The sequence below is a fragment of the Clavelina lepadiformis genome, chromosome 7 (assembly GCF_947623445.1).
Source record: "Clavelina lepadiformis chromosome 7, kaClaLepa1.1, whole genome shotgun sequence".
In the NCBI taxonomy this organism is placed as follows: domain Eukaryota; kingdom Metazoa; phylum Chordata; class Ascidiacea; order Aplousobranchia; family Clavelinidae; genus Clavelina; species Clavelina lepadiformis.
In genome coordinates this window covers 14,331,961-14,352,341 of record NC_135246.1, presented here as the reverse complement: position 1 = coordinate 14,352,341, position 20,381 = coordinate 14,331,961, and the positions used below count along the sequence as shown (strand labels likewise).

General features: G+C 36.0%; 3 protein-coding genes across 4 annotated transcripts; all 3 read left to right on the top strand.

Moving 5' to 3' along the window:
* The first annotated feature begins 421 nt into the window (after positions 1-421).
* On the top strand, positions 422-3,192 carry LOC143465667 (RISC-loading complex subunit tarbp2-like). The gene has a single exon (XM_076964074.1). It carries the CDS (start codon positions 1,864-1,866, stop codon positions 2,800-2,802), a length of 939 nt encoding a protein of 312 aa, XP_076820189.1. The 5' UTR covers positions 422-1,863; the 3' UTR covers positions 2,803-3,192.
* LOC143465668 (serine/threonine-protein kinase 16-like) lies at positions 3,136-5,486 on the top strand. Its single transcript, XM_076964075.1, has 8 exons — positions 3,136-3,357; positions 3,689-3,794; positions 3,910-4,023; positions 4,155-4,297; positions 4,424-4,544; positions 4,670-4,765; positions 4,855-4,979; positions 5,078-5,486. Exons 1-8 carry the CDS (start codon positions 3,257-3,259, stop codon positions 5,193-5,195), a joined length of 924 nt encoding a protein of 307 aa, XP_076820190.1. The 5' UTR covers positions 3,136-3,256; the 3' UTR covers positions 5,196-5,486.
* Positions 5,487-7,068: 1,582 nt separating this feature from the next.
* Positions 7,069-14,450, top strand: LOC143465635 (uncharacterized). 2 transcript variants are annotated; one of them, XM_076964029.1, is made up of 4 exons: positions 7,069-7,605; positions 8,850-8,972; positions 10,007-10,123; positions 11,251-14,437. In XM_076964029.1, exons 1-4 carry the CDS (start codon positions 7,459-7,461, stop codon positions 13,210-13,212), a joined length of 2,349 nt encoding a protein of 782 aa, XP_076820144.1. In that variant the 5' UTR covers positions 7,069-7,458; the 3' UTR covers positions 13,213-14,437. The 2 variants fall into 2 exon arrangements, with proteins under 2 accessions (XP_076820144.1, XP_076820145.1); XM_076964030.1 differs by lacking the exons at positions 7,069-7,605; positions 8,850-8,972; positions 10,007-10,123 and adding an exon at positions 10,136-11,014 and having other exon boundaries at positions 11,251-14,450.
* Positions 14,451-20,381: the final 5,931 nt, after the last annotated feature.

Below are 20,381 nucleotides of genomic sequence, written 5' to 3'. Positions count from 1 at the left end.
CCGTAAAAAGGCAGTAACACTCCATAATAATCACATATTGACTTGCACTTCATTGATGTTCGACTGATCTCAGGCTGTGGCTAAAGCTCCTCATTTAAATAAAACGCAGGTGTATTGTACTGTAACAACTGCGAATTTTGCACTGGTCAAACACAGCAGGTTGCTTACTTGCTTGTCCTTCTGGAGTCAAGTGTAGAGTTTGTGTACGAATGATAATAACTATTTGATGTCTATAATAAATCATGCACTTGAGTCTTAAAGGTTACGCCTTGATTGTGATGATATTATTATTAAATTATTAATTATCACCAGTGAAGTACATAGCAAGCGCTTCTATGAAACAATACCAGTTCAATTAATGAACTGAGTGTTTGGCGTTATTTAATGAAGCAGTTTAGGTAGCAGTTTACACTACTGTATATCAAGGCTCGGGTTCCAAATAGCGACTGTCAGAACAGCGACTATCAATAGAGCGACCACACGACAGCGATTCATTTAAAACAGCGACTGTCAATAGAGCGACTACACGACAGCGATTCATTTAAAACAGCGACTGCCACAACAGCGACCTCACTTCTTTTATTAAATCCAAGGCTTACGCGCACACGCACTTCCATCCCCCACACCTCTCTACACACGTATGCACGCAGAAACAGGCAAATACTGCGTAGTGAAAGATTGAAACCAAACGGGACTTTAAAACAACATTTTATTTGGACTATCCATAGTCACATGAAGTCACATGATTTAAAAAGCAATAAAATAAAATAAAAATGCAATAAAAATCAAGACACGTTTATTTCTAAATTGCGAGCAAAGGCTCGAAGGAACTGCCGCAGATCATACTGGCCTCGATTTTGCTGTACAACAGTGATTCGTGTGTTCATTGTCACGTATCTTTTCATTCGCTGAGTCAGGTCTCTGCCTTGTAGTAGCTGGGTTCGGTTTGCCCGTTGAAGGGCTTCCTCCCGTCTTAAAGCTTCGATGAATCGAAAGATGGAAGGATGATGAGTTTCCGTTGATCCCTGAAACGCATTGTGCCAACCCCTGAAGTTTAAGCAAACTAAGGGTTCCGAAACTGCACTTAAATGTTTCTTTGCTTAGTTTTACTTAATAGTCTTGGTGCACAACTGCGCTATTCATTCAAAATAACATCAAACTATGCGGATATTTTTACTTAAAATCACTGTATCCAGCTGTCTTCTCGTATAATCCGCAATCTAGTGTATCACAATAGGCCTTCCCTGCGGGTGATAAATTTCAATAAGCTTTTGTATTGTCCCATCACAATAGGCAATTAAGCAAATGTTCAAGCCTATTTCAAAAAGCAATGATAAACAACAAAAAAATTTGGAAAAATGGAAAGCCTAGTTAAGTCGCTATCATAACAGTCGCTGTTTTAATGCGGTCGGCATTTAGAGAAAAAGTTTTAGATGGTCTATTTCTAACAAAGCAAATCGCGCATTGGCAAGACCGTAGCCATACATTGAGGCAAATGAAGCACTTGTTTCCGTTCTTTTCATTTATTTTTTCCTGCAACAAACAGTTATAAAAGCTAAATTGCCTTCAACAACATGCCTAATTGAGGATTAGCCTAATTAACAGTTTTGCCTCAGGAAAAATTTAACCCTGGCTACAGCTTTGGTTGACAAGTTTTGTGTTTGTTTGTGCCACATCTTCACTTCATAGTGCATGCACACAATTAGCAAAATTGTATTACTTGGTTAATAACATTCAAAATAGCTTTTTATATGAGCATATATACAATTATGCATATTTATACAATAATTCCAATACAATAATGTGATATGTGCTGAATTCTCTCAGATGTTGAGGTTTATTAAATATTTTATTTAAGTTATAATGGGTTCTATTAACTTTGAAAGTGGCGAGACAGTCATATCCCAAAGCCAAACGAATCAAAAATTTAAAACACCTATTTCAACACTCCAAGAATATTGCCAGAAACTTGGAAAAACTCCACAGTATGACTTAACTGCATTAGAAGGAAGAGCCCATCAACCACAGTTTGTTTACAGATGTATGGTTGGAGATGTGAAAGCAACTGGGCAAGGAGGAAGCAAGAAACAAGCAAAACATGCTGCGGCTGAAGCAGTTTTGAAAACGTTAACCGCTGGTCTTGTTTCGGAGGATGCATTACCCTTTGAAGAAAAGCCAGAATACTTGGACATCGGTAAATCAGCTTCAAACGAGCCAGACGATGCAAATCCTGTTGGTTCCCTTCAAGAGTTGGTGGTTGCTCGTGGCTGGCGTCTGCCAGAATACACTCTTGCTCACGAGACTGGACCTGCCCATAAAAAAGAATTCATCATTTGCTGCACTGTGGAAAGTTTTAAAGAATATGGATCTGGGTCAGCAAAAAAGCATGCAAAACGTTTGGCTGCTTCAAACATGTATAGGAAGATCATTAATTTACCTCCAGAAGCCAAAGAAAGTGTTACAAATCAAAGTCGCGAAGCAAAGAATAAACTAGCTTTTAATGAGCTTTCCAATTCTATTGGAGAAAAATTAAAAATCTCTGAAATCAACTGTGATTCAAATTTGTCAAGTTGCCAGACGTTGCATGATCTTGCTAGTCAAAACAATTTTGAAGTCGTTTTCAAGGATATTGGTTGCATGACGTCCGAAGGTGACTACCAATGCCTTGTTGAACTAACCACGCAACCACCTAACATTGTCCATGGTTTGGCCAAAACACGCAAAGAGGCACATACTGATGCAGCTACAAATGCTTTAGAATTACTGAAGGTTTTCACTGTTGATAGTGATGAAAATTTGTGATGATTTTATTCATTATATTTCTATCAAGCTGCTATTGCGACAAAAAAAAAATTTTAATTTGCTATGCATGTTTTCGGATATTTAAAATACTGTTTTTTAATATAAAGTAACGCTATGCATTCAAAAGTAACGTGTTACACATTTATGTCGCTAAAGTTTGCTGAATTTCTATTGTGAAACCTCAGCATTCTTTGTTAAATGTGTCATGCTTGTTTTATTATGCATGTATCTGGCCTGTCGAGCTGTATTGCTATAAAGTATCATTGTTGTCATGTTAATATACTTTTGAAACACTATACTGATAAATCAATGCACCATAGATGGTATATTAATTGCAGTAAAACAGAATACACATCTTTCTTCCTCACCTTGATCATTTGTATTTTGTAGGGACAACAACATCAAGCCAGTTTTATTGCATGTAGTTTAGTTTGGAAATGTAATTGCGGCTAAAATGGGTGGTGCGTTGTCAACAGTAAATGCTTGTGTTTGTGGAAGAGGATTGGTGACAATAAATCAGAAACGATATTTGCATCAGGACAACATTGGTGAAGGGTAAGTTTTGCTCCATAACAAAAAATACATTACAACCAATGTTCCCTCTAATTTTTTATGAGTCTGAGCAAACACACTAACTCCCTGAGCAGTGCCTTGGACCACTGTGAGCAACATCAGACGAGCCACGTGCGCACTGTGGCCATTATTATGCGTTTATTTTGTTTTCAATTCAGGTTGGATTTTTTTCTTGTGCGCAGCACAGATTTTCTGTGCGCGGTGACCGTGTCAGCAGTGCGCATTTGCGCACGCGCGCAGCTTAGAGGGAACATTGATTACAACCATTTTTCACACAACTGACTTTTCACAATTTTTTTTCTTGTTGTTGAAGGGGATTTAGTTATGTTGATTTAATTGAAGATGCAAAATCTGGGACATTTTTTGCTCTCAAACGTATCATATGCCATGACAAGAAAGCGGAGAATGAAGCATTAGAGGTAATGTAATACTTTAAAATTCCTACTTGTGCATAAATGTGGTTTTTGTAACACATAAAATTTTCTGGGTTTACATGAAATAGCTTGTGACTTAACTTACTGATGCGCCATTTAGGAGGTTGAGTACTGTCGCATGTTTCATCATGAAAACATTATTCCTCTTGTTGACCACTGTATCAAAAACAAGGGCAGGTTGACAGAAGTTTGGTTGGTTCTTCCATATTACAAGGTTTGTCTATCACCAGTCAGTTTAATTCTTGATAATTTTTTCTGTTTTTTCTCAAAATCCGGAGACACAGTTTTGCTTGAAATTGTTATTGTTGTTGTCGATTGATATAACGTATTTTTGCTATGAAATAGCGCGGAACTCTCTATGATGAATATCAACGTTTAGCTACTAAGAATGAAAAAATACCAAAGGACAGAGTTCTTAGCTTGTTTCTTGGAAGTTGCAAAGGTGTTGAAGCTTTCCATAACCATCAACCAGAAGCTCTTGCTCACAGGTTGTGTCCGATTTTTGCTGATTTTTTAATTTTAGATAAACTGAAGTGAGATCATTAAACAGAAAGAAAAAAAGAACACCATTAAACTCAATCAGACACATGAGATAGTGAAGTTTACACATTTAGGGATATTAAACCTGGCAATGTGCTGATAACAAATGAAGATGTCCCGGTTTTGATGGATCTTGGTTCAGTGGCACCGGCACGGGTTACCATTAGAAATGCTAAAGAAGCTCAAGCCTTACAGGCAGGCACTATTCTATTATATTTTTGTAAGTTTTTGGAATAGGCTTATAATCGCATATCAGTGTGTTCTAAGCTTTCACAATTGTGATATATAAAGCTTTGCTTGTGTGTCACTTCAAATTTCAGGATCTTGCTGCTGAGCGATGTACAATGCCTTTTCGTGCCCCTGAGCTTTTTCAAGTTCCATTACATTGTATCATAGATGAAAAAGTTGACATATGGGTAGGTTGCAAACTTGCTATTTCTATTATTTCTTGTGTGTTCTGGTACTATCAATTACAATGTTACATGTATGCCAAACATGTTTTTAGTCGTTGGGATGCATTCTCTTTAGCTTAATGTATTTGGAAGGACCATTTGACCAAGTTTGGTTAAAAAAAGATTCTGTGGCACTTGCCGTGCAAAACAGGAATCTTCCTTTTCCTCAAACAGATTTGTAAGTTGTTATCTGTAGAAAATGAATCATATTAAAATATATACAGTTTTTAGAAAGCAGTATGTAATGCCGTATATTCGTGCATAACTTATGTTTAGATATCCCGCAACGTATCGTAATCTTGTTCGTCGTTTAATGGATGTGGAACCTGCCACTCGGCCAAACATTTCATGGGTTATAGAACATGTAGAAGCTTTAATTAATGACAATACTTGACAGGAAGATGCAACTTAGTAGTAGGTTGGAACTTTTCTAGCAGAACATTGAGGAAAAAGATAGAAATGGTATATAAAAGTGCGCTAGAAGGGTAGACTTTGTTTCCTGGAAAGTTGGTGCAAATCACTACTGTTACCGAGTTTCAAAGACCTAACATTTGCTCTCTACATTTTATAAGATGGTGTTACGTTTGTTTTGTTGTTGAATGTTTTGTATTTCAATTGTATTGTGTAATGTGCTTAATAGTACCAGTACCATAGCGCAAATAAATTGTAAATAGGTGTTGTATAATCGTGTTTTTTATTTGTATAATAGACAATCACGATAATTAACGGTAACAACTTTGCAACTTTGTGGCCTTGCTAGGTAATACGCATTGTAATGGTAATGTCTTTGCACAAGGCAGAAATAGTGCATGCGGTTCCAGGTCGATTCAACCCCGGACCATTCAACCCACGGACGATTCAACCCAGGACCATTCAACCCAGGACGATTCAACCCACGGACGGTTCAACCCGCGGACGATTCAACCCGCCGACCATTCAACCTGCGGACGATTCAACCCGCGGACGATTCAACCCAGGACGATTCAACCCGCGGACCTTTCACGTACTATTGGCTTAGGTTATCACCAAGATTGATTGACAACTTGCAGTTTCAAATGCAATGCCTTCACATCGTGACGTCACCAGACGCGCTGAAAGGCCTTCCCTCTCTTGGTGGCTTTGGTTCTAAGTAGGCCTCTAATTTGGGGCACTGGAATTGTTTGCGGTACAAGAAAAGAGAAAAACGGAAGAATAATATTACAAAATTACAAGTTTAGTACATTTTGACCTAAAAGAAACAATTGACCGTATCTTGACCTAAGTCCTAAGGTAACATTTTGACTTTATATTTGCCTAATAACTTCTATACTATAATACTACACGTCGCACAAGTCTGAAATTTGTTTTGTGATAGCATTCTGAGCAGGTTAAAAAAAATTGACCATATTGACTTTTTTTGCGTGCAATCTTTATTCCAATCATCAAACAGTTGTTTCTAAGGTTTGAATTTTAATCAACGTGTAGGCTTTATTTATTTTTCGCTAAGCAGGCCTACTAGTTACAACACAAGATGTGTATTGGTATAGTGGTAAAAGCGGCATCCGTGCCTGATAACGAACTGCGTAGACGTTTTTGTACATGGGTTGAATCGTCCGGGGTTGAATCGTCCACGGGTTGAATCGTCCGCGGGTTGAATCGTCCGTGGGTTGAATCGTCCGTGGGTTGAATCGTCCTGGGTTGAATCGTCCGGGGTTGAATCGTCCGTGGGTTGAATCGTCCGACCACCAGTGCATGCTTATTGCTGATGTTCAATGGTCCACGTTTGTACAGGCCCCCTTTTTCCAAATTAAAACCTGGAAAAAATTATCTATCAAAGTATGTACACACAGGCAATCTAGGTGGAAAGGGCTCCAGCGGTGAGGAATCACATCCGACTTCAAGTCTTGCAAAGATTTTAACATATTATGTATATTAAATCAAAACTACAGTAGGCCTACTAGTTAACTAAAAGCATTAGTATGTAAGATTTTTGATAATTTCTTAATTAATAGTCATTACTGTGGTCGAGAATTCAATCACCAGTTGAGCATCTTTTGCTGTTGAAATCACGCCTGGTGGCAAGCATGTTATTGTTAACATTTTTTCACTTATAAGATGTTCAAACCACTTTTGGCGCATATTCTGTAACCATAGCAATGACGTTCGGCAAAACAACTAGACAACCAGGTTTGTATTTTTACATACAGCAACGTCGGTAACTTTAATTTACGTTTCTCAAAGGTCTTCTTTTATGTGAAACATATGAAATAGCATTTTCCAGGAGATAACGATAGCTAATTAAAGCAATTTGAAAAACTATTCAATTCTTGCTATTTTTTTTCTTAGTTGCGTGCCATTGAAAAACGATGTGTAACTTGTTCTAGAATCTAGAGTTTTGTTTTACAAATATCTGAATACAGGCTAATGCTAAATGGGGTCTAGTACACAAAAAGATGACTTCAAAATTTAAGTAGCTGGGGTCTAGTATACAAAAGCACCCTGTGGTTGTGCACTTGTGTAATAGACCCGGTAAATATACTGTAGGCCTAGTCTGTATAAGCTATTAATGTACGGAAAGAAGGATCAACAACTACGAAATCCTTTAAATCAACCACTATGTTCTCGTACAGACGGCTTATTTATAAGTATCCTGTATGATAAGTTAAATAGATTATATCATGGATTCTGAATACTTAAAAAAACATCTTGGCAACTGTCTCACTGAAGCACTTTCAGAAGTTGTGGAAAAACGGCCAATGGATCCTATTGAATACATAGCGCATTTTTTATACAAGTTTAAAGAAAACGAGGCATATGAGCAAAAGGTATGTAACTAGTTAAATTATACCGGCTATAAAACTTAGTTTGTTTTCAAGACGAGTAGCTAAGCTAAGTAACCATGTTTACCTTCCTAAAGTAGGATGGTAAACCCCTGAAGGACTTGGCATGTGCAGCTGACAGAACTTTAGTTTTCTGCAAATTGTAATAAAATTTGCAATTATTTATATAAGTTTTTTATATCTTATGTAATCCAGTTTGCAAATGATGTTATTTGGGATCTTTTACATGAAAACTTTTAACAAAGTATTTTTTATACCACCAGATTTTAATTTATGAAATGTTTTTGAGAAACTTTTAGCTGCTACCTGTAGAAGTTTCTTTCAAAAACCTACAGTTTTTTTTTTGTTTGGAACACTCAACTCTGTGTTGTTATTTTTTAACCAATAAGTTGTCCGGCTTCATATTGACCTTGGGTCAGGCCAATGCAATACCCATATCATAGAATGAGATAATCACACCATACCATACACTTAGAAAACAATCAACTTTTTGATAGTTTAATTATAATTTCAGTAAAATAGGTGTTGTTTTTTAGTTAAATGACAAAATACATTTCAGTAGTATATATGTATATACAGTCGAATCCGCTTAATTCGGACACCGGATAACCCGGACAACCGCTTTATTCGGCCAAAATGCTCGGGAACGGAACAAAAGTAAAAATTGAACGTACAAAAAATCCTGTTAATTCGGACAATTCTCCGCTTAATTCGGACACAGGTTCGCTATTCCATTGTTAGGTTATGAACTTATGACACAATAAACAGTACTTCGTTCGTTTTAACACAAGATGCGATTGCATTATGAGTGATTATGGTGAAATAATGACGATCCATGCAGTAACAATCGACAATGAACTCATATAAGGCCATGTCAGCTTCATAGTCGCTTTTACTTCAGTACAATTGCGTCCATCTTGTAGAACAGAATGGTACAGAAAAGTTGAGCACAAAAAGTGAAATTGCTTACTAAGGTAAACGAAGACGTTTTATGCGATCAGTGCCAATTACTGCAGTATAGCGCAGCTGCAATTAATTTATTACGCAACAGTACAGTATTTTAAATGCGTTGTTTGCCTTTACGCATGACCATGAAACGAACAATTGATTTTCCGCTTAATTCGGACAAAGCCGTTTCTCCGCTTAATATGGCCAAAATTGAGCGGAACCAAAGTGTCCGAATTAAGCGGAGTCGACTGTATTGAAATATTTTTTTCTTTTACTTGTAGTTGGAGGAGGACAAAAAAATCACTAACCTGGAGCTGCAAGCGTTGGACAAAGAAACTTCGATACGCAATCACTTGAATGAAGAAGCTGAATTAATACGACAACAAGAAGAAGAAGCTATTAAAGTATAAAAATCTTATTTTCTGAGAAACTCTTTTTAACAACTTTTTTCTCTAAATAAATATTTAGTTTTTTTTCAATATTTTATTGTTGAAGCATGCTATGCGTATGCAACATGTTTTATCAGACATTACAGACGAAATGTTTTATGATGAAAATTTTGTATCATGAAAACACACACAGCTGCATAACTTAAGTGATTCAGTGAGAGTTGTCTTTTTTGCTGCAGCTGTAACAAACAATGGTACTGTAAGCAAGTTATAATACAACCACGCGGCAAAGGTAGTAGGTATATGTTAGAATCGTTAGATACTGCTAGTAGAAGCGCAAGAAGATAACTGATAACAGACTAGGTGCAAAAGTAGGTTAGAAACAGCCATTCAGAAAATATATGAGGTATTTAACTCAGCATGTTTAACAGAGCTGCTGTATGCACTTCACTTCAGTACAGATTTCTAATAGTAAAATTAGAAAAATACTTGAGAAGTAATGTACTAATTCTTAATTAAGTTGAATTACAGTAGTTGCCTACTTGCTAACCAAGATTCTTAATAAATTGCGTATTGTTTTTTGTTATTTATAATTTTTGGTATATAATGGAATTTTAGATGTTTTCATGCCAGAATGTAAGATAATATAAAATATAACTGCGATACCTAGTGTGAAAATGAACTCAAACAAAGAGAAATATTTATGTCGTTCCCATTGTCTTTACTCGAGTACCTATGTCAAATACTTGCTACTCTACTTAACTAGATATGGGTACTTGAGTTTTTCAGTAAATTAAGTCACTTTAAATATTCAAAATGCAAAATTAATACTCACACACAACTGTGATAATTCACCTGCTAAAGATACAACGTTTGTTGTATAAATGTTAGTAAAATATTTTCATGACATTAAACAAACTTAATACCACAACCATTGTTATGATATCATCATCATAACTATCATACATCACAGCCAACCTATCAAATAAAATGCCCAATTGGTCCTAATTAAACAACTTATAATTTATGCTTTTTTCCTAATGATGCAGGCACGAAGAATTGAGGAAAAAACTCCAGAACCGACACTTAAAGATCTCTCAAACAAGCCAGGGGCACCTAGTTTAACATCTGTAGTTGAAACAGAAGAAACTGTGACTCCGACTGGGGTAAGACAAGTTCAGATAGTTCAAATTTATTTCATGCATGTACTCTTAAATGTGCGATAAGTACCGAGTCAATCACAAGCAGAAACAAATCAAGTTCTTTGAGCACAAATCTTTATTTTGTCTTTAATGATCTGCTCGTTGGTAATTTAAGTCTTGCTTAAGCATGTGAAGCAGTAAAAATAATATTTTGATGTACTGCAACCTGTGAATGCTTTATAATATGACAAGCTTTTATTTAATGCCTTCGAGCAAGGGTTTGAGGGAATGACAAGCATTGCTACACATCTAGAGCATGATTGATCCATGCATGAAGCACGTGAATGATATATTAAAAATTGAAATATTGCAATCACATCATGTTATGTTCTGATGGAACCACTGGAGGCATATCACTGGTTCCGATTCAATATTTATGCATGTTGAATATTAGTATCTAAGTAGGAAGCAATGTACTAAAAGGTAGCTTTACTGCTGAGTTAAAGTTATAAGTTGTACATTTATATTTGATATACAGCAGAACAGCTTTTGTTAAGCTTCATGGAACGACATTCAACAGATTGCGCAGTATACAGTAAAACACCTCCAACACTACAGTGTTTTCAGCATTACTGTCAAATTGATTTTCTTGTTGGTTGTGTATGTTAGCCTGTAGATTTGACCAACGGTGATCCCAATCCACTACTCCACTCTTTGTCAATGCATATTCGCCTCCGATTGCGCAATTTTTGTCCCACTTGTTCAAGCCAATATCTCACACGTAACAGTTTTCACTTTTGTCCAGTAGCCTATGGTTTGCCATAGCTGTTATTGCGCTTGTCTGCTTGGTGTTGTAGAAGCATGTTTTGTTGCTATTCCGCATGTGGCATATCTCCAGAGGAACTGCATGGCCAGGTTAGTGCTTCAACCAAGTACTTTTTATACAAATCTTTATAGCCTACCTTACCTGTACAACTATTGCACTTGCTTGCATGTTGCTATTCTTGCACTGTGCTGTGTAGTTCTGCACACATGTAGTTCTTCATTTTAGCATTTTATTGCACTCCAAAATCGATACAGTTTATAATATGGACAGCTGCATTGTAAATAACTGAATTTGTTTGTCTTAAAAAGATTGAATTTCTCCTTAGGCAAACGTGGCGTCACATTCACTGTCAGCGACCACGTCAACTGTGACAAAACAGGAATCTATGGATTCAACCCCCACCAGTATTCCCACACTACTCATCACTTCAAACACACCAATTTCTTATGAGCAACAAGACCAGTCCTTTGATTATGCCACAACATCGGCAGAAAAGAAGGTTGAACTTGAGCAGTTGAAGAATGAACCTGAGCCAGATGAGGCTATATCGTATAAAAAACTGTACCCCACTTTACCATCAGCAAGTGATGAAGAAATTAAAGATTCAGAAGTTGCGACACAGGAAAATCCTGAAGAAAGTCCACTTCCTGAAAAACCAAGAACACCTACTCCTTCTACCGAGGAAGTATCAGAGAAGAATACTGAAGAACACTCTATCTCACCTGAATCTGCAACAACTATCCCAGTGGCACAAGATGCCCAAGATGATGATGGCCTCGATAAGAAGTCTCACCGCACAGTCACATTTGCCACCGATGTTCAGCAGCGAGAAATTCCACCAGTTGGCTATGAAGATCAGTCTTATTTCCATGATGTAAACAACACTGATGAAGCAAAGCAACCCTTATCTGGTTCTGATGAGCAACCTGAATTCAACGGTTACTCATTGATTTCTAGTTCTGGATCGCAAGACGTATCAACTAAGATAAATCAGCTTAATTCCGCCGAAAAAGAATCTGAAGATGTTGAAGATTTTAATGCCTACACAGTTCTACAAAATGCCCAAAGCACTTCTCAGGATGACAGTCATGTGAACATGGAAGTAAATCTTCCTGAAGAGACAAATGGGAAGACTGATGGAGATGAAGAGAAAGAATTTAACAGCTACGAATTGTTGGTGGAATCTAACAGGATAGACAGAAATGTTACCAGTGAAAATATAACAGCAAACAATGAAACAGTTTCAGACACGACAACAATAGCCATTGTAAAAAAAGATAAACAGGATAATGACCAACCAGAAGTTGAGGGATATATTCTTGGTAATGAAGATCAGAGCACAAATAATGTACCAGGTGCTGATGCTGATTCTGGCTCAGATAAAGTAGAAGAGAAAGAACTCAATGCATTGGAATTACTCTTCAATGATGAAGCCGTGTATGAAACTGCAAGCATTGAAGCTGATTGTGCAACTGATAATTCTGTGAGAGAAACTGAGTCTTCAAAGGTTGAAGAATATGAAACCCCAGAATTCAATGCATTAGACTTGTTAAAAGACGATAGAAATACAAATGAGTCTTTATTTAAAACTGATGAAGAACCATCTGTTCCAAACATAGATCACAATGAAGAAAGTACAGAAGTGGAATTTAATGCCTATGAGCTGTTAGCCACGCAGGAAGAAAACACACTGCCAGAAAATGGCCCTGAAGTGACAGTGAATGTCGACGTTGATAAAAATTTAAAGCTTGATGAAGAGCTGGAGCCTTTCAATGCTTATGACATGCTTAAAGATCCAGATTTATCTAAAAAAGATATTCTTGAAAAACCACTCACACCAAGTGCTCCTACATTAGAAGATAGCAGTGGGACATATGCTAAATCTGATGCAGAGGTTGAACAAACACAACAATCTGCCCCAGTTTTGTTTGTTGGGAGTGTGGCATCTGAACCCATTCCTACTACACTTGATGATAGGGCTCCAGTATCTCCTTCACCTGCAATTTCCTATGCAGCCCAAAGTATGCCTGAACCAGCCTTACAACTCCCTCCTCGTATTAGCAGCAGTAGTATTGTGCTTGCTCCTAAGGCTCCTGCCTCTCCAGTGGAAATTGTACAGGCAAGCTTCTCTCCTGGTCCTATTGTGAAAAGCTCAGCAAGTGCTTCTACTGTGTTAACTAATGGCCGTGCCCTTTCAAGCGAAAGTAGCATCGCAGTGGAGTTAAAAATTGATGACAACATGATAGATAAAATGATTGACCAAGACGATGAAGTTGAGGAAGATTAAATTGTTTCAATATTTGAAGTTTTTAACCACCTTTTTGCACTCTTGGCCTCCATGTAGAAAGTTTCAATAAATCCAGTTATATGCCTAATTTTATTTTATTCTGAATTTGTGCTGTAAAAATATTTCACCAATTCTTTAGAAGCTTTTACACTGAACTCATTTTGGAGATAAAGAAAATATCTGGCTCACAGTATCCCAGTGATTAAATATGTGCATGTGTTTACCTCATGTAAAATGTTGTTTATGTACATATTTAAGACATTTACATAGAGACACATATATAATAGTGTAAATAAATATTATGATTTTTTATTGAATTGTTAATTAGTTTTCATGTTGTCATAGCTTTTAACGAAGTTTTGATAATTATCTGGCAAGCACATAAAAATTTAAACAGTTTACGGTTGGTTTGAGTGTCATATTACCATCCACCCAATTTTTGGAAGCGTAGAAAAGTTTGTGGGTTTCAAAACTAGCAATGAACGGCAGACCACACAGGCTTCTCTCATATTAATAATAACAAATAATTACCCATAATCCATGCTGTTTGCTAAATCAGTACCATTTTTGTTGATCAACATTTTTAAATGAATAAATTATAATATTCTTAGACATTAAAAACATGCAAGCATAAATATAATACTGAACTTGTAAATTAATACCTTATTTTTGGGTGAATTTTTTAAACCCTGAAACAGTCAATGCTTTGGACTCACAAGTAGCTGAGTTCTACCACCTTTTGAAATAAACCTGTTTCTTTTCACTCAGAAACTTTGAACTTCCATAAAAACAAATTTGATTTTAGTATTTTAGACATATTTGTGTTTGCGTGTCAAATTGTTTATTAATTATTTATTAATGAAAATTCATTAATAATAAACTATGCAATTTCATATGCACAAACAATTTTTATTTGAATAGGTACAAGTTAATTCTACTTACTAAATAATATCTAACATTAAATAACCTGAAACTTACAAAAATGTCCCGTTTTGGCTAATTTGGACTTAGAACTAAAAATTTGGATCTAAAGGATAAAATGTGAAAATTTTTGACAAAGACATTGTAGTAAAATCAGTGTATTATTAAATTAAAAGTATGTATGCCTAATTTCTTGTATTGTCTGTTCACTAATAATTATTAATTACATATCATACAAAATAGTTATTTACATTGTGTGACAGAAAGTACCAGTAAGGTCAAAACGTGCAGAGCTTCTTGCACTTAAAACAAACTTTGTATGCTAGGAAGTCAGGATTGCTGTTGCAGTAGAAAGTAGTCCTCCTTCAACTCCAACTGCTGTTCAAATGGAACCAGAACCCTCGCTGAAAACAATTGCACCAATGGTTGAATTAAAAAGTTCAATGGTTGAATTAAAAAGTTCAATGGTATCTGCACCAATGGTTGAATTAAAAAGTTCAATGGCATCTGCACCAATTGAAATTGCAACTAACTTGGACTTGGATACCACTCTTGAGAAGTTGATTGACCAAGATGATGAAGCTGAGGATGTCTGAGTTAATTACCATTTGAAAAACTACTGCATTGATCTTGAGCTACTAATGCATTCGCTTTACCTGAAGATGGAATTTTTACATGGAAAATGCCAGATAAAATATCCAAACTCCACTTTAAAAGTTTATTTACAGTCCTCATTAGCAAAAAAAGAAATTAGTCCCATATAAATTATTGAGTGTTGTGAGCAAAAAATCAAATTTGTTCTAACACAGATATTTGAAAATATTCATTATCATGAACAAGCAATAACCATTTCTGAACTTAAACCCTACGTTTAGGCAGAACTTGGCTGTTGGGCATTGGCACATCAGTTATTATTTAAAAAACAAAGAACGTAACTACAAGCTGTATATGATACTCGTACTGTATTTTTTGGTGACACAAGATACGTAGTTGAAAATACGCTGATTTATTTACAATTCTGGCCATATTCTTGGCCAAGTTACTGAACTTGAAATGTCATACATGTGCTGATAGCCCATATTACATTTCAGTCCATCAAAAATTTTAAAAATGCTTTGAATAGAAATCAACTTATACTGTAAAGTGATCATTAAGTCTAGTTTACGTACCGTATGCATTACCTACTTCACCAGACCTAATTTATTTAATAGAGACATAGGGTACTGACAGAATTATAGAAACCCTTTAAATGTGAGAAAGTGACTATGTCACAAATTTGTAATGGTCTCTAGAGTCTAGACTATTCATTGGTTACATATACTGTATCTGTATTTAAGTGTGTTTTCATTGCTTCTCTGGAAAAAATTGTGATGTTACTTTCTTCATTTTTCGTTGCCATTACTCTTTTAGCAATGGTGTAACTTGTCTCCAAGAGTTGTGAATTGTTTATGGAATTTATAGGCCTAATTGAGTGAGATTATTGTTGCATGATACGTCAGTTTTTGTCATTGATTTACATATTTTTGTTTTCAATTCCATCCTGCGCATTTTTGTTATAGGCCACTAGAGAAAATGTATCACACATTAAATAGCTCGACATCACAGAATCAACGAATACTGGGCTGACTATACCAATTTTTCATTAGAATAGGGTGACCAATTCGTTGGTTGTCGTTTATGTTCGATTGCCGTTTATGATCCTATACAGTACATTTTTGAAAATTGGTGATTTTGAGCTTTGTGATGAATTCAAATTTAAATACATATACCATGATGTTTATTTTTTCAACATGAATTTTAATAAAAAGCTTTATTATATCTTCAGGATGAAGACGAAAATAAAAAGAGCACTGAAAAGGAACCTGAAGCTACTGAGGAAAAAGCTCATGTAGAGGAAACAGATAATGCTGAGCCAATTCCTGAGACGGAAGAAACTGAAAAAACAGGAACAACAGAAGCTGAGAACAACTAACAAAAAACATTCAAAGACTGTGGTCGATTATGTATTGCTTCCATGTTTTTTTAGCTCTGCTTGACAACTAACAGAATGTTGCTGTTAAATCAGCAATACAAGTGTGGAATCTGTCAGATTATATTTTTGTAAAATTCCAACATAATGTAGTTAGTGCTCAAAAACTGCCCAACTCAATGAAAGACAATATCTATGAAAATGTATAAGCATTTCTCAACGTTTTTCCTGTTATGGAACTTCAAAATCAATAACGAGCCGTAAGGAGCTGCATAGACATGTAGCTGAGCCATGGATGTCATACACATGCATAGGTGATCATGTGACGGAAAAATATTACTGTTTTAAATTTGTTTGCTTTGCCACATATTGACCAAAACAAACCAAAATAATCTTCTTAGAAACTTTCAAAAGGCAATTATGCAACATGCTTTAAAAATGTATACTTTATTGTGTGATTCTAAGCTCGCTTTATCACCATGCATTTAACATAATCAGAACGAAATTGACATGGCTCTACCATTATTACAACTGCTCTAGATTTATTATGTTATCTGTTTCAACAAGACTATCCATGCTATATTAGTTTGATCAAATTGAGAAGCAATTCTTGAAACAAGTTGATCTTAAAAATTCGTTACCAGTAAGTATACCAAAAAAAAATTTTTTTTAGGTATATGAAGTGGTCAAGCTGGGCTCATTAAAACTATTTAAATTACAGAGCAACTGGACAAAAACTGACCAGATGTCCACCAAGTGAAAAGACTCAAAAATGAAAATTACAAGATCTTGTGAGAGTAGCCTATGTGGAAATTATGAATAGGTGGACAGAGTAATTTGAAAATATCATACATGAAAACCTGAGAAAATTAGGGATTAAGTGCTAAGGAAGTCAGTGGTTCAATTACATTAGTGTTTGACCTGATGGAGGGGTGCTTGGGATCCACACCGGTGGCCTAACATGAGTCAAGAAGCAGTTATTGCTAAAATTTCATTGCAAATTTTCTGCTAATTGTGTTGGACATGGCAGCGATTAGGATGTTACAATGTGAAAGCAACATACTTGACAGCTGGTGTTTCAATGAAATGTGCTTGTTCGTCACGGTTCAGTAGTCGGATCTTAACTCTTTGGCTTCAATGCTGTTACTGTGGTAACAAAAGAGATTTTTGTGCAACCACATACGTAGGTTTTTCTAACCTAAGTTATATTTCGAAATATTTTAAAATGAATTGAAAAAGATAGATCACTGAGAATAAAATGTTCAAGTTCGTGAACATTTCGAATGTTGATTAAAGGTTATGACACAATGTAAATAAAAAACGGTGAAAAAAATATAAGCATTTCATTAAATAAAAAAAAAAGTTTTTGGGGAATCACCATAAAGAAATTTCAATAACCAATAAAATAATTAATTCAATTGGCCATAGTAGACTAACGGTCCCTCTACTTCGTACGTGTGTAACTATCTACAGAACGTTCTTTGTTCGCGAGCCAGATTATATAGAGACAGAGGCGTGGTTTCCAGTTGTTCCCGAATTATAATTATAATGTAGCACCACTGGGTATCAAATGTTGAACCTAAACCGCATTTATTGAAAGGCCAGCGCTTAAACCACTCGACTGCAATTATTTTCTGGTAGCTTCTATTTCACTGGCTGCTGGTTACCGAATTTGGGGAAAGCTACATCGGTAAACACCTAGCCGGTTACTCAATTGGTATTATTTACTTTGGTAAATGGCGGCCGGTGAAGTATACTCTTGTTTTACCGACTGCCACTTACCAAAGTAGGAAAATACGGTAGATGGCAATTGCGATAATCAGTGAATTAAAATGTATGCTAATTTCCAACTTAAAACAACGTACTAATTTTCCCAAAGTTTAATTAACCTAAAACTATCCCCAAACTCTCATTTTTCACGATTAAATTACTAAGCTAAGCTGCAAATTGAAATCAATGCTATTTTTTAACTTAAAATTGTAGTGGCCTGGGTGACATTTTTAATACCATTATATCATTCTTGGGAAAGTGTTTGCCAGTTATTGATTGAAGTCTTGTTTATTGATAACACTGCAATTGTCGTTTAATATTTGGAAACTTGCTCTAAATAACTTCATGTGAAAACGCCGTTTAGTACGTTACCAGGTGATTTCATAACGCCCTAGTTTTAACTGAATATAATCCCCATTGCCAACGCTTATTTTGATCGTTCGCACGTTCTGAAATGTTCGTGTATTTTATGTCGGTTATTTCTGCTCACACCGCTCCACGCTATTATAAGCTCAAACTTCTACGCGAGTAACCGCTCAGACGGAAAGATACAGAATTGTTCGAACGTACTACGTTAGTCGTGTTAATTGCAATTCTTTAGACCTGTTTTAAATGGTGATTACTGATTACTAAGTTTGTGATTGTGTGTAATATTCGGAACCTGTACAGTTCCTACAATAAAGGACCGTTTCTGATAAACTGTATCTGTAATAACGTAAGAGCTTTCGGCTAGCAAGAGGTTAGAGAATTCTAACCGCACGCAACCACGGAGTCAGATCATTAATTCGGCAGATAAACTAAGTCCAACTAACACAAGTTAAGACAGATAAGCTGTGCATCTGATGCAGCAACAGCCACTGCAAAATCACAGTTTTTCCAAAGTCTAAATTATTTTAAAACTGATCCCCATCGAACCAAACTCTCACTGCTCATGACTAAATTAGATCAAAAATAAATTTGGACAAAAAATAAGTCAAACAATAGCAAGATTCGAACCCGAGGCCTCCAGCATACGAGCCCCATAGTTTACCACTACCTCACTACATTACTTTCTGCTCCCCGTCTAAAACGAGTCAAAAACCTATCAGCAAAAATCTGCCTTTCACCATATTATGATTCAGCAACTCGGTAATGGACACCGGTGAAATAGCCACTTTTATTAGCGTTATTTTTTTTTCATGTTAAAATACACTGTTTGAGGCTTGGGTAGCGAGGTGTTCACCAAATCCAGTTTGGGAACTGCTGCTCTAGGCTATTGTCTGGCGATAGTTATTACCTGATTATTACTGTTCATCTTCTACAACCCTCATGCGCCTCAATATCGTGCCTGCACTGGGCCAGAGAAACATGCTTTTAAGCCAAAATTTCTTTTTTAGAATGTAAGGGTTTTTCTCTTTTCCAAAACTACCCCACCGTACTTTCCAATCTTGGGTAAAAATTATTCTTACTAGTTTTGATAATTTATGTGTAAACTTTGCGGAATGTTTAAACTGGACTACAACTTCCTGCCTTAAGGCGATTGGATTGTTTTTCTTAAAATGATTGATTGATCTATCAATAGTGAGTAATTAAACATTGTTAAGCACAATGTATGAATATATCCAGATAATAAGGTATTAATATTAGCACATCATGCTTCCATCTTTAATCTATCCAATCTGGCTTGCAAATAGGGCAAGGTGTACACAAAGGTATACATAGCTGCACACGAATAAAATAGAGGGTCCAGTAGGCTGACCAAATAATATACCAATACAGCAATACTAACTTTCCTCCCAGAGATCGCAAAAATTGAAAGGCAGGGTCTATTTCACATGCTACCAAATTGGGAAAAAGCAGCTTAAGTAAACGTTTCTAGGGAGGCAATTACATAATTTGAATTTGTAATTATAAATATTACCGATGCGTTAGGTAAATAGAAATTGCCAATTAGATAAGCCTGAACAAAAATAGCGTACATGCTAAATGTCTGCTCAGTGGCTGAGTGGTTAGAGCACTAGACTCGCAATAATGTGGCCAAAGTTACGTGTTAGTGCGGCAAGGCATTAACAACATCTACTCTTGCTCCTGTTCATTGAATCTGGTAAACAGTAGGGATGTGCTACGAATAAGATTATTCGGGTTCGTGCGAACCCGAATATCATGAAGGTCGACACGAACGAATCCCGAATCTATTTGTATTATAACCAAACAATAAAATTTCACCCAAAAGTTGTCAAGTCTTGCTTGTAAAATGACGTAATCGATAAACAAATCGCTTTCTTTCGAAAAATAGTGTTTAAAAAATGATTGAAAAAGCAAAATTGTTAGGAAAACGACCTTCATTGTAAGTACTGACTCTAGTTTAGCTTTGTCGGGAAACTAGATCATCATTTTTAACAAAAATCAGTAAATTCATAGGTAATATTGTGTTTGGGTTCGCCATTGTCGGTATTCGTGTTCGCCCGAATCTTCCATAAAGGCGATATTCGGCGAATCTATTCGGGTTTGGGTTCGTATCGGCCCATCC